This window comes from Xiphias gladius, chromosome 7 (genome assembly GCF_016859285.1).
Source record: "Xiphias gladius isolate SHS-SW01 ecotype Sanya breed wild chromosome 7, ASM1685928v1, whole genome shotgun sequence".
Taxonomy (NCBI): Eukaryota; Metazoa; Chordata; class Actinopteri; order Istiophoriformes; family Xiphiidae; genus Xiphias; species Xiphias gladius.
Window position 1 is genome coordinate 13,936,849 of NC_053406.1, and position 12,652 is coordinate 13,949,500.

At 39.1% G+C, this 12,652-nt stretch overlaps 1 protein-coding gene across 3 annotated transcripts in view; it reads right to left on the reverse strand.

Moving 5' to 3' along the window:
* Positions 1 to 12,652, reverse strand: part of LOC120791927 (solute carrier organic anion transporter family member 1C1-like) — a 39,277-nt gene that overhangs the window by 3,808 nt on the left and 22,817 nt on the right. For 2 of the 3 annotated variants that reach the window (XM_040130780.1, XM_040130779.1), the window contains exons 4-11: positions 9,674 to 9,806; positions 8,762 to 9,102; positions 7,074 to 7,172; positions 5,277 to 5,525; positions 4,672 to 4,836; positions 3,632 to 3,827; positions 1,928 to 2,093; positions 638 to 810 (exon numbers count right to left, since the gene is read on the reverse strand). In XM_040130780.1, coding sequence (XP_039986714.1) covers positions 638 to 810; positions 1,928 to 2,093; positions 3,632 to 3,827; positions 4,672 to 4,836; positions 5,277 to 5,525; positions 7,074 to 7,172; positions 8,762 to 9,102; positions 9,674 to 9,806 — 1,522 coding nt within the window. The remainder of the gene's footprint in view (positions 1 to 637; positions 811 to 1,927; positions 2,094 to 3,631; positions 3,828 to 4,671; positions 4,837 to 5,276; positions 5,526 to 7,073; positions 7,173 to 8,761; positions 9,103 to 9,673; positions 9,807 to 12,652) is intronic. The other variant, XM_040130781.1, reaches the window with a different exon arrangement.

The window sequence follows — 12,652 nt, forward strand, 5'->3', positions numbered from 1 at the left end:
CATACTATCATATCAAGGGATTTAAACCTCAAGAAATCATATGACTGGAAACAGACTATTTTTACACAGGTTGTTTGAAAAAGCCACTGTTTATACATGTGCAAAGAGACACACACAAAAAAAAAACACTAACAAACATGTAACCATTGCCAATAACAGTAATGACCCCAATCATTGTCTCTGGATGCTTTGATCCCCATGGAAGCAAAATAATAACATACACTTCCCATGATTCATGGAAATTAGCACATCAGGCAGGCATAAGGTATTTGAACAATCAAGCACTTACGCGTAAAACTCAAATGTGAGATTTTTTTTTCCCTTTCCGAGTCATTGAATCAAATGAACAAATTATGAAAAATGTCACTGAATTTGAACCTGTCACTGAAGGACTAACTTAGTAAACATTTCGAACACTGCTATAAATTTGGCTCATATTAAGTTGAATGTCAGTTAACAACATTTTTTGGCTGTGAAAGAGTTTCTGAAATCGGCACCAGCTCACACAGCTTCAAATTAAAGTTGCATCAGTAAATCAATTGTGAAATGATTTGATATCCCAAAGTGAACAAGGGGTATGTGATGGTGAAATCACATTGTGTATAAATGTTGTTGTTTTTTTTGACTTAAATCTGACCTGATGAGAAGCATGTAGCCTGGTGTCCCCCCGAGGGAGATGATAAAGGAAGTGATGACAGAGAGAGCCAGGAAGTACGGGAACACACTGTCACAGTCGTCCTTGTGAGGACACTGACCTGTACTGGCCGTAAAGTTACCAGCCACACCGACACAGCTACAGTTAGAGAAGACCTGGAGAGACATGCACAGTCGCACACAAGTGACCATGTATAGCAGGACAGAGACACACGTATACACACAACAATAAGTACTTACAGTACATACAAACATACAAGTGGAAATGGGTGTGGTGCTGGAGTTTTCAGCGTTTCATTTCTTTTTCAGTCAGAAAGGTGTACATACTGAATTGTAATGAGATTTAGGATGGAAAATGACATATTTAATAATTAGATCAGCAGAAAGCGATGCCTCGAGGATATTACTCTGTAAGCCTTGAGATATTCAAAGTTTTAGAAATCCATAAAGCCAGAGAAGACTGAAAGGATTAAAACCCTGCATATGTTACAGTCATATTTTGACATTTTTAACGTGAAAAATAAAAACATATAATTATCTTTTCTGACTTGTTGACAACATTCACAGTCTATGTCAATGCACTACGCGTTGCCTTCTGTCTCTCGTTGAAACCACTGCTGCAGGATCTGCTGTGTTCTGCCATCACCATTAATCAATTAAAAAAATAAAAGTCAATCATGTGCAGTGGAGCCTGATGTACTCTGGTTCCAGAATCACTGAATTGCTGCCCACATCTGAGATTTTCCACAGCAGTTAGAGTCGTGATAATGAAGGGAAACAAAATAGCACTTTAGTCTGATTATTAGGCTATGCCTGACAAGGGCTCTCATAGCACTCACATTATCTACAAAGTAGTACAAATTAAAAAAAAAATGTTCCTATGTTAATGCATGTATTGCTCTGGTTACAGAAATTCCGACAAGACTGAGGAACTGTTTTGTTTTGACTGCAAATTTTAATTGTGAACTCCATTCACTCTCACATTTGAGGATAAATGAATGCACATGCATGAACAGGTGGCAGTGTACTTCTCTTCTCAGTAATACATTTTTTAAAAGATGGAACCTGCATCATGTAACAACATTAAACAAAACTTTACGGCAACAAAAATGTGTTCAACTAAACTAAGTTGAATTATAGGCATATAATCAGCCAAAGCTATGCTATATACACTGGCCTTTGTTGGAGCCTACACACTACTAAGGTATGTACCAGCATAAATTAATTTTCCATGAGCAATATTTTTTATAGTTTGAGTACCTTGTCAACTTACTGTGTTTTTCCCTGAGCCAGCAGAGCTGGTGCAGCCAGCAAGACAGGGAGAAACATACGTGATACCATTATCTCCACAGACTGGGTCCCAGTCACTCGCTGAACAAAAACAGTCTGAGTTGCAGGCTGTGTACACTGGATGTTTATCATAAGATATCCTATCCATGCTGAAAGGAAGAGAGCATTTGTTATAGTACTCTTTACATAATTACACCTTTAAATGCTTAGCATACTTGTAATGTATTTGAAAAATAAATACTTTAGGCTGAAGCAACATTACTAACAGAAACTGTTACACATTTTAATACATTATTTGGGGGGTGGGAAAGACAATATACCTTTAAGAGAAAATTGTGTATTTTTTAAAGCTAATGTATCTTTTTCTCATAAATGTCACACATTTTAAAAATAACTTGAAGGAATGATGTAGGCAAACTTATTAGTACATGTTATTAATTACCATTTACTTAACCATTGTTGGTGCCAGGGTGGAGGTGAGGTGGGGTTAGGGAATGATGGGATTAATAAATAAGTGAGCTCGCTCATTTATGAAATAAACACAGAGTTAATGAGCGTTAGGACATGGAATATTTTATGTACCACAAGCAGTGTTGGGTTTTAATTGTGTGTGCCAGCATCAGCACGCTCACTGTAGGTTAATTAATTAGCACGTTGTATCAGTCTGGCATCTTTTAATCGGTTTTGTCAGCAGTGTCACTTCAGTTGCATCTGCTGCTGAACCTCAGTTTTAGGTCTCAGCGGTGCATTGGGCACAGGCAGGGAGTGAGTTATTTTGTTGGTCTGTTATTTTTGGCTGAGTTTAAGCTTGTGATCACCCACTGGCTACCTACTATGGTGCCAGCTCTGCCTGGATACAGGTCAACATTCTTACTTTTAAAGGGGCTATATGTAAGTTTTTGCTATTGCTACGTAGCCAACGTTAGCAATAACAGCTGCTTACTTACCAAGAGCTTTGGCCATGTTTGCATTTACAAGAAAAGAGGTTACAATTTGGCGTATGGGCAGCGCTACTGCTGTATCCACTCATGTTGGACTGAGGGAAGACTGGACGATACAGTGACTCAATATCACAAAGTGATATTATGAGACTAACGGGCTTGGGCTAGCTGGTTTGCATGCTAACTTCACTAGAGGAAAAGAATTGATAGAAAAAGAAGCAAAACGAGACTTAACATTGGCGTTGCTTACCACCGCTGGAGAAAGCTCTTGGTGAGTAAAGGAATTAAATTTGTTAATGAACTAACAACGTTTCTTCTAGACTGGTAAGTAAACAGGTGTTAATGCTAACGTTGGCTACGTAGCAATAGCAAAAACTTACATATAGCACCTTTAAATCAACTTCTGTCACACATTTTTGTTTTTGATCAAATAAATAAATTCAGTTATTAGTTGCACACCTTACATGGACCACTTTACTGTCACTACAGCACATTAAAGCCACTCACCTCTAGGCTTGAGTCATGATATAAAACTTGATTAAAAAAAATTACTAGCTGCATTTTGTTGTTATTTCCAGCCAGTTGTACGCGAATGCAGCAAAGCTGAAACTTGTGCACTTACATTATGTTAAGTAATAATCTGTGTGGTAAAGCACTGTTTGTACTGTGTTCATTAAATTTGAAATAAGAAATATCTGCACAATAGTCATTAACCCCAACACACCATGTGATCGCTTGTGACTCACCTGTTGTATGAAAGTGTCACCCCGGCTACCTTTGCATTCTCGCAGCTCATTGCAAAGAACAACAACGACAAGATGTAACCAATCAAAGAAGTGCCAAAGGCAAACTTGGCTGCGCCCATGATGTTCAGCTTCAGCCTCTTCATTAGCAGACCTCCAGAAAACATCCCCAGTGCCACAGCGGGGATATTGATCACACCTAAGATTAAGGGAAACAGTGGAACACAGGATCAATATTAACTGAAATGAGATGTTGCTTTAAAGGCTAAATCTGGATTTAAAAAAGGATCGACAATATGATTTCATATTGCCTATCATCTTTCTGACACTTGCTAATATTGCATGGAAGTAAACTACTGAGACACTCGGAGTAAAAATAAGGCTACACAAATTCCAAATGTCCTTGATCAAAGGACATTTTTTACCTTCATTACCTTCATTTACCATCAATGTGAAGACATGGTCTTTTATCTATACCCATGTAATTAGCTCTGGTCACTAATATTGCATTCTCTTTCATATGCAGGCAGTCTGGTCAGCAAAGGCATCCCCTTTGAGGAGACCACATGAACCTAGATACTTTAATCTTATGTTATCGACTTCGCTAGATATTTTATTCTATACACAAAGCCCTCTCTCACATCGCAGCTGTAGTGGTTAGTTGGCTGAATTAGAACTCCAGCCCAGTCCTCACAACATCTTCTCTCCAAAGGTCTCTTTAGGCTTCATTTAACAAATGTAAAACACTATAAATTGCCTGGGGGAAAAAATGCTGACCAGTAAATAAACTGACAGGGATTACGGAAAGAAACCCTGTGAATTTAGAACATGCTAAACGACTAATCTTTACAGTGTACGTTGTGTATATACTTGACACTAAAATTAATGTGAGTAAACTAGGCACATTCAAGAGCTTGTTCTACCATACAATGCAAACCAAGCAGAAAGACCCTTCCCTGGGTCTTTTATGTAATGATTTACAGGTTGTAATACACGATTAAATCATGTGACACATAAATGTATTTATGGAGAGTGTAGCATACCCATCAGAAAGTTGGCCTTTGAAGCGGACTGCCTGAAGTGCTGCTCGATGTACTTGGGCTTGTAGGTGACCATGCCAATGAGAGAGTTCAGCTGGATGATTGTCACACACAGGTAGATCAGATACACAGGGTGTCCCAGCAGAGTTTGCAGAGTTGGAATAAAGTCTGTAGAGGGATAAAAATGTGAGTTGAAACACTCACCTGTCTGCGAATGTTAAATATCTCTGTAATAGTGACCGACTGCAGCAATCTCTAATTACTGCTGTGAAATGAAATTTGTCTAAATGAAGTAGTGTAAGGAGTACTGCCTTATGACAATAGGAAAAAAGCCCTTATGTATAGAGGTTGATGCACTTATAGCACCATTGTGAATTGTTGTGATGGCATACATTTTTTTGTCATAGAAAAATGAGTTAATGTTGGTAATAAATGGTGCAGTCTATGTTTTTCATTCTATAGCCCATTCATTTCCACATATAGGGGATTTAAACTTATAAAACATTAAAGTCATCAATATTTATGAACACTAATGACGACAGGGACCACTGATGGTAAGCAAAAAAGTTTATTTTTAAACAACTGCAAACCTCTAAATCCATTCTCACCTTTGGCCATCTCTATAAAACTAGTATGTTTGTCTGCTGGATACTTGTGCTTCAGAAGGGGAGAGTCTTTAATGAAACTCCTCTGCTCTGGTGCGCACTTCTCTGAACCCTGGGGCCGAGATATGGGCAGGGAGCGGGGCAGAAACCAGAATGGAATGGCAGAGAGCAGGGTGATGACCCCGGCTATGAGGTAGCCCAGCCACCAGGCCCCCACCCAGCGAGAATCTGCTGGGGTGATGGTGATGGTTTCTGTGTTGGGGGAACAGAGGTTGAGAGGTTATCAGTGCTTATATAATGCTCGGGTTGCTCACTTAAAATAGGGTGCACATAATAGTGGCTTATGCTGTCTGGTTTAGTGGGACAGTTTGATAGTGTGATATGAGGTTTTTGAATAGTTCATCAGGCTCTCTCAAGGCCACTGATCTCTCTACTGGACTGGATACTCAAATAAAAAGGATGCACAGATGAAGCACTGAGTACATATTCGCCATTAAGGCACAACAGCAGAAGTCACCACAACAGTCCAAACAACCTGTATTTTGTCTCAGTAGTAGGTACTAATCTACGGGTAGCCATTTTTAACCAAGCTTTTTTTTTTTTTTTTTTTTAAATCAATCGGTGAAGGTTTTTTTTCTTTGGCTTTATTTATTGGCCTTTGGGCTCACTTCTTATTCGTCATTCATCTTTCTTCTGATTAGCTTTGTTTTAGATTTGTTATTCACTCTGTTAATTGTAACTAGAACGATCAAAACTAGACAAAAGACATTGGTGTAATATGTATTTTGGGAAAACAAAGATATTGAAGTTCTTTTTAAGACAGAGCACCCAAATTGAATTCAGTGCAGGAGAAGTACACTGAATGTAGCTTGACAGAAGGGTTTGTCCTTCCTCTCCCTTACCTGGCCCCATTCATTAGCTAATTGATGCTCATCCTGCACACCTGCTCTGAGTCTTTGAATTGTGCACACACGGACTGTGGTCCATTTGTTGTTGTAGCTGATAACATCATCCCTCAGTTTTATGAATGAAAAGACCTTTTTCAGAGCAGAACATTTTAAGTTGTAATGGCATCAAAAGCACATGTGTTACTAATAACGTTCTATTCGAGTATCCCAGTAAGCCATGACAGTGTGACAGTGAGCCAGCATGAACAATACCAGGAATGAAATAACCATATTCTGCCGTTATAAATCATACTATTTTTCACCTGTGCTTTTCCTACTGTGACATGTCAAAAAGTCTACAATGAAAAAGGCCTACTCTACATTTTTGGCCTTGAGAGAATGTTGCGCTTACTTTAATCATATCTGATACTGATTCATGACCCACTTATAGGTCACTGGAGAGTTATGGAGTTGCTAAGGGACCAATAAATATACAGCGCCATGCTGTCATGGATTTGTTTGCTTTACTGCTACACCATAATTGTGTAGCCTAACAATTCATTATTAAATTATGGATGTGTTATAAAATTGAAAATTAAATCTGACCACAATAAGTGTGGGAAACCCAAAATAGACAAATGGTTTCCCCAACTTATTCTGGTCACTAATATTACAGTGTCTTTTATAGGCAAATGTGACAGCACAAACCAAACATTTCTTAGTGCAACAAGTGTTAACTACCTCTCTAAGATGGATAGGCTTCCATATGATTTAAGATGATGGAAGAACAAACAAATGTGTTCAACCAAATGTTCTCCAGTACAAATGTTGTTCACATGAGCTCTTTGTGAGTCCATGATGAAAAGCTAAGGTCTGACCTTGAAATTAAAAATGCACCCCTGTTTAAACTCACCCATTTTTACAAATCCAATGTCCACATAGATTTTGGCACAAAGGGAGCCTAACAGATAGCCAAACACAGGGCCAACCACCGAAATGGTCTGCACACAGCCTAGGATACAATAAACACACCCAGAGAGACACACAACACACAAACTGGTTAGCACTTTAGCTATGTGTATTAAGAACTGAGATACTGTAAATAACAGAGCTGAGATTTTGCATACATATTGGTTTACACTGGTTTACACTACATTCCTTTTTCCAACCTGTTTTAAACCCTCATGGGTTTGGGAAAGACTTGCTGATTAAGCATATTCTTTTTCAGTAATACTCATAATCTGCTATTGTAGAAGAGCAAAGATTTACTACCTTGGTCATATTTGAGCATAACCCCACTGTTGCACATGGCCAAATATGGTAATATTGTGTTTGCTGCTTCCTGTGGGGGCTGCAACCCAATTTTTGATTATTGATTTATGCAATAAGGATGACACATGCTTATTCTTTTAAAGGACTTTTGCCCTTAAATTACCTTACTTTTACCTGTTTTATTGCACTGTGCATTTGACGTTCACTGCTACAGAGCACATTTGCTGACAGTTTTGGGGACTTCCAAGCACTCTAAACATGAATCCTGCTTTTTTTTTTTTATTTTAGTCCGTGAGTAGCAGCAATAAGCTTGCCTTTAGCCTTTGTTTCCCAGCGTGATGGGGATGAAGAGATGGCACTCTTTGTGCCTCTTGAGCTCATTAAATGGTTAAGTTTAGGGAAGATATGTTGGTGATGGCTGGAAGATGATGTCTCAGCGACATCAATATATGTATGTTCTGCTGAAAACATATTCTAGAGCTCTGAAGTATTTTATCAAGTATTGTGACCTTCGTCTTGTCTTTGTCGACTGAGCTGCCTGCTGGCCCTGGCTCGGTGCTACACGAGGATCGACAGCCCAAACACGTGCCCGGCCCAAACTGGAGGTTCACAGAACTACAGGTGGCAACATACAAAGTGTCACGGCTTGATCACTGTGTTTGTACATCTGATGCACAGGCTTCCCTGGTTAACATGGAAACTGACCAATTACAGGATGGCTACCAGAGACCATATACATTATTTGTTGCTATGACTGTAATTGTTGAGAGCTTCCCTGCTATATCTACTGAACAGTAACAGTCAGAACAGAAAACTTTGCTGGTGATATATCTTGGTCATCCTTTTACACAACGTAACAGAGTACAGTATGTACACTGACTTTTATTGTTTTTGGACTGTGCTGTAAATCGTGCACTCAGGGTAAATACATTTGTATGGAAATTTAACTAAAGTTCAACTGACATCCACACAGGACCCCTGTGCCCTGCTTGTCTATTGTGTAACTATTAACAGAGCAGTGTATGATGCCTCGAGGATATTACTCTGTGCCCAAATTCACTGTAACACTATTAGTCATATACTTACCAGCAAAAATTTACCCCAAATGTCAGGTCAGTAATAAGAAACCTTATTTGTATATACATACTGGATATGGTTGACAAGAGCAGAACTGATGTACTGGTGCAGGAGTCTATTTTTACATCTTAGGAATTCAATTTTACAGATCAAGAGCATGGACTTAATATAATCAATTATAAAGTTGTTTTTTTTAACCTTTATCGAACAGTTAGTAAGTGTATCTCTAGCACTGGGTGCTGCTTTTCTTACCCACATATAGGGCAGCGTTCTCCTCAGAAGCAAAATCATCTATATAAGAGATCCCAAGAGGCTGAACTGGCGTCTCTCCGATCCCCCGCAGGACATTTCCCAGGAGCACATAGATCCACATCGACAGGTTGGACTCGCCCTCACAACCTGGAGCAAAGGACGAGTGTAGTCGGACATCTTTACTTGTCTGCACTAGTGTGTATAGGTGTAAACGCTCACCTTTGGCTGGCACTTCAGGCAGTTTACCATCTTGGGTCAGGTCAGCTGGTGAGCCCACCGGACAGGGAGAGGGGTTAAGTGATGAGTTCCCTACCCACCGCACTGATGTTTCAAATTTATAGCTGTACACAAAACACAAATGGAACTGTTAAAAAAAACAGGGGAAGGGAGATTAAAGAATCATTTTTGCTTGGTTATAGGATACAATCTGTGTCAATTTTAAAGGGAGTAGATTTCATGAGTAACATCGAACAACAAAAAAGCTCCTGTTGAGAAAAGTGAAATCTCTAGAAGCATCTACAGTCAAGACTAACTGGAACAGCAATATGTTTGAACTGGTATAGGTTAACAGTTACAGTACAGTGGATATGATTTGGTACATTATTGTTTGGCACAGCTTGTAAATGAAAGATGAGAGGATTTTTTAATTAAAATTTTACTGGACTGTCTAATCTTTGGTTCAGTCAAAGGACATACAAAAATATACATCACATTTTGTGCCGGGTAGCTCCTGTGTAGCTGTTGTTGATGTGTTGGAAACTCAAGCATTACTTGTATTGAATCATAATGCATTCAAATGTTGTTGTTTTTTTGTTTTGTTTTTTAAAATGCACCTAAAATAAATTAGTGACTGAGATAGAGTCTACAGTTGAAGTCAAACAAGAACCGGGCCCGTTGGCTCCTTTTACTCACTGTCCAATGATGAAGTGAGGCAGAGCGATGATGAAGGTGCCAATGGACATCAGTACACAACCCACTGCAATGATCTTTGGCCGATGGAGCTTGGCCCCAAAGTAACTGACGAAAGCTATCACCAACAGGTTACCTGAAAGGATGGAGGCAGAGCCAGAAATATCAGGCATTTAGAGTGCTACTGTACATCCCCTCCACCTGAGGAAAGAGCAGAAGTCGAAGCAAATAATTACTACTAATTACCTTTTACAATTATGTCATTAGATTACACTTGGATGTCATTATTAAGTGAAATGATGGAGTTCTTGCTTCAAAATTCAATATGACAAAATGAAAAAATAATGTGGACATTTATATAAAACTACAAAATGCAATGGAAAAGCCAAAAAAAGTCTAAAAAGCAATCATCCAAAAGTTATTTCCTCCATACACATTAGCCAGTATGATATCTACTATATTCTATAGACACCCATCATTATAACAGTATACCCAGCTATTTTGATGTAACCATGTAGGTTCACGTCTGCGTTAAATTTTCACATGAAATATCAGATGAAAACTGAGAGCTATAGACTGCTGTGTACGTCCATAGTTTGAAGGGCAGATGAGGTTGCATTCTCACACGTGATGCATTATCTTCATGCTCCAAAAGATTTCTATTATCTACAGCATGTAGCAGCAGATGCGTAAGATGGCATGAATATTAACCAGTGCTGGGTAGGAACACGGCCAATCCTCTACTGTCACCTTTCAGTGCATTTTGTCTATGATCAGTGACATGGAAACACCGCGGTAAACACGGTGGAAAAGTGGCCTAGAAAGATAAGCTTACGCCATGTTGCCTGACCTTTTTCGTTTGTAAAGGTTCGTATGATGGGATGACGTCAAAGCCTCCAACAGTCCTTCAGTTGTTGTCACATATACTTGTGTGCTTGTGTGTGTGAGAGAGAGAGCTAGACAAGCATCGAGAAATATCAAGTAATTATGAATAAATGTACATGCGTAACCTTTTTGTGTAGTCATAGGAAATTCTTAAAGTGCTTAAATTATCCCTAGTATCCTGGTATCATGGTAATTCCAGTGACTACTGTTCAAGAGCAGTAAGTACAGCGAGTGTGTGTACTTTCCCAGAGTGACATACGAGATCTTTGTTTACTTTAAAACTTATTTCACTGTTTTTACTGTTTTAACTGTTTTATCACATATCAGTTGGCAAAGTTTTCAGATCAAGAACTGTACATAACTCCTGGAAATTATTAAGAATGAGTCATGCATCATACAGTATGTACAAGTCTGCATATATATCAGCTGGGTCAAATCAGCTGGGCTCATCTAGCTAATGTGATCTCTGTAAAGATCATCATCCATCATTGTGACTCTCTCCTCCCCATTCTCATCTTCATTATTCTTTGTTTCTGTCCTCTCCCACTTCTCTTCTCTCCCTGGGTCTTCCCTCTGCTCTGTTCTCCTCTCTTGCTTCTTGCACTTTCCTTTCCTTTTTTCTTTCCTCTTCACACTGCCCTGCTCTGCCTCTATGTTGCCCTGGCAACAGTCTTATAGAAAAAGCTTGTTGCCTAGGCCACACGAGAGAAGCAGCTTTCACGGGAGACAGAGAGAAGGAGAGATGGAGGGAGGGAGATCTGGGGTATTCAGCTCTGACTGCGCTGGGGGTGCCTTTTTCCTCTGGCAGATACACCCCCCAACCTCCATCAGAGGATCAGCAGGTCGCACGATATTACGGAAGAAAAATGTTAATTATTCTTACTACTATTGTGTCAACCTGGGCCCAGACTGCCTGTCTGACAGTAAAAGAACAGAAGAACCTCTGTAGAATGACTTATAGTGGATCACGACTTTTATCTAGTATGAATCACGTCTTTTTCAGTCTCATCTCACTCTGCAAGCTATGTATGATTTATAACCTACAAGAGACACTTCCGCTCAATGGAGTAGCCTTACATAAGTGACCTAGAAACGGGTCAGGGGACAATCTGGGAACATACTTTGCTGAATGTGTTCCCAGATTTCGCTGAACATCAATAATTCCTTATTGTTAAGAGGAACCACAGGTTATATAGTATTGAGAGTTATAGAGTATTTCCATTACTTGTGATATGTATATAGCAGTACTTCAAGCCAGACCTAATAACTAGCTGCACATTTTTCACAAATCAAATCTGTGGTTTGGTAAAATAATTGAAGTACAACTTTTGTTCTATGAAATATCAGACTACTAGTGCTGTGAATAAGATATTTCAACTTGCCATAGCTAACAGTACAACCCACAGGATAAGTGGTACCTGAATACCTGAAATTAGTTTTAAACATAGAAAAGAAAAATCATTGATTTAGATATTTAATTTTAAAAAAGTGCATTGTGCTATCCTTGATGCCTCATCATCAAGTTAAACAGCCCTTACACGCTTCTTCACAAAACCAGTTCAAAGATCATTTCCATGATTGTGTTCCCTGTGGCACTGTCTACATCCAATGTACAGTATCCTGTTATATACTTAGAGTACTCCACTGATTTAGCATTGCACTCCTTTAACATTCTCAGACTCACAACGGACAGTTTTTTAAAAAAAAGATCAAAATTAATGCAGCAGAACCAGAGATAGCATCTCTTTTATTCCACTCATTCTTCCTTGTCAAAACCTGGTGCCTACATTACCCACGATTCAGGTAGAGTATCAACAGTTGGGTCGGAGCTTCTGTTTTGTTATGCTAGTAGCGTCTTCAATCCCCTAGCATTGAGTAGAGATGAAGAGCAGGCTATAGAGGTTACCGACGCTACCTCAAACTACGTCACTTGAGGCAATTCATCAGATTTCTCGCAGCTCCCTCTGGTGCCACAAAAGACTATTATACAACATTTTTTCCACACACACAGTATTACAGCCCAAGACCTGGAGACATAGTTTGATGTGTATACAGCACATTTCCCCTTTAAAGATTCATATTTTGATGTTTACATTG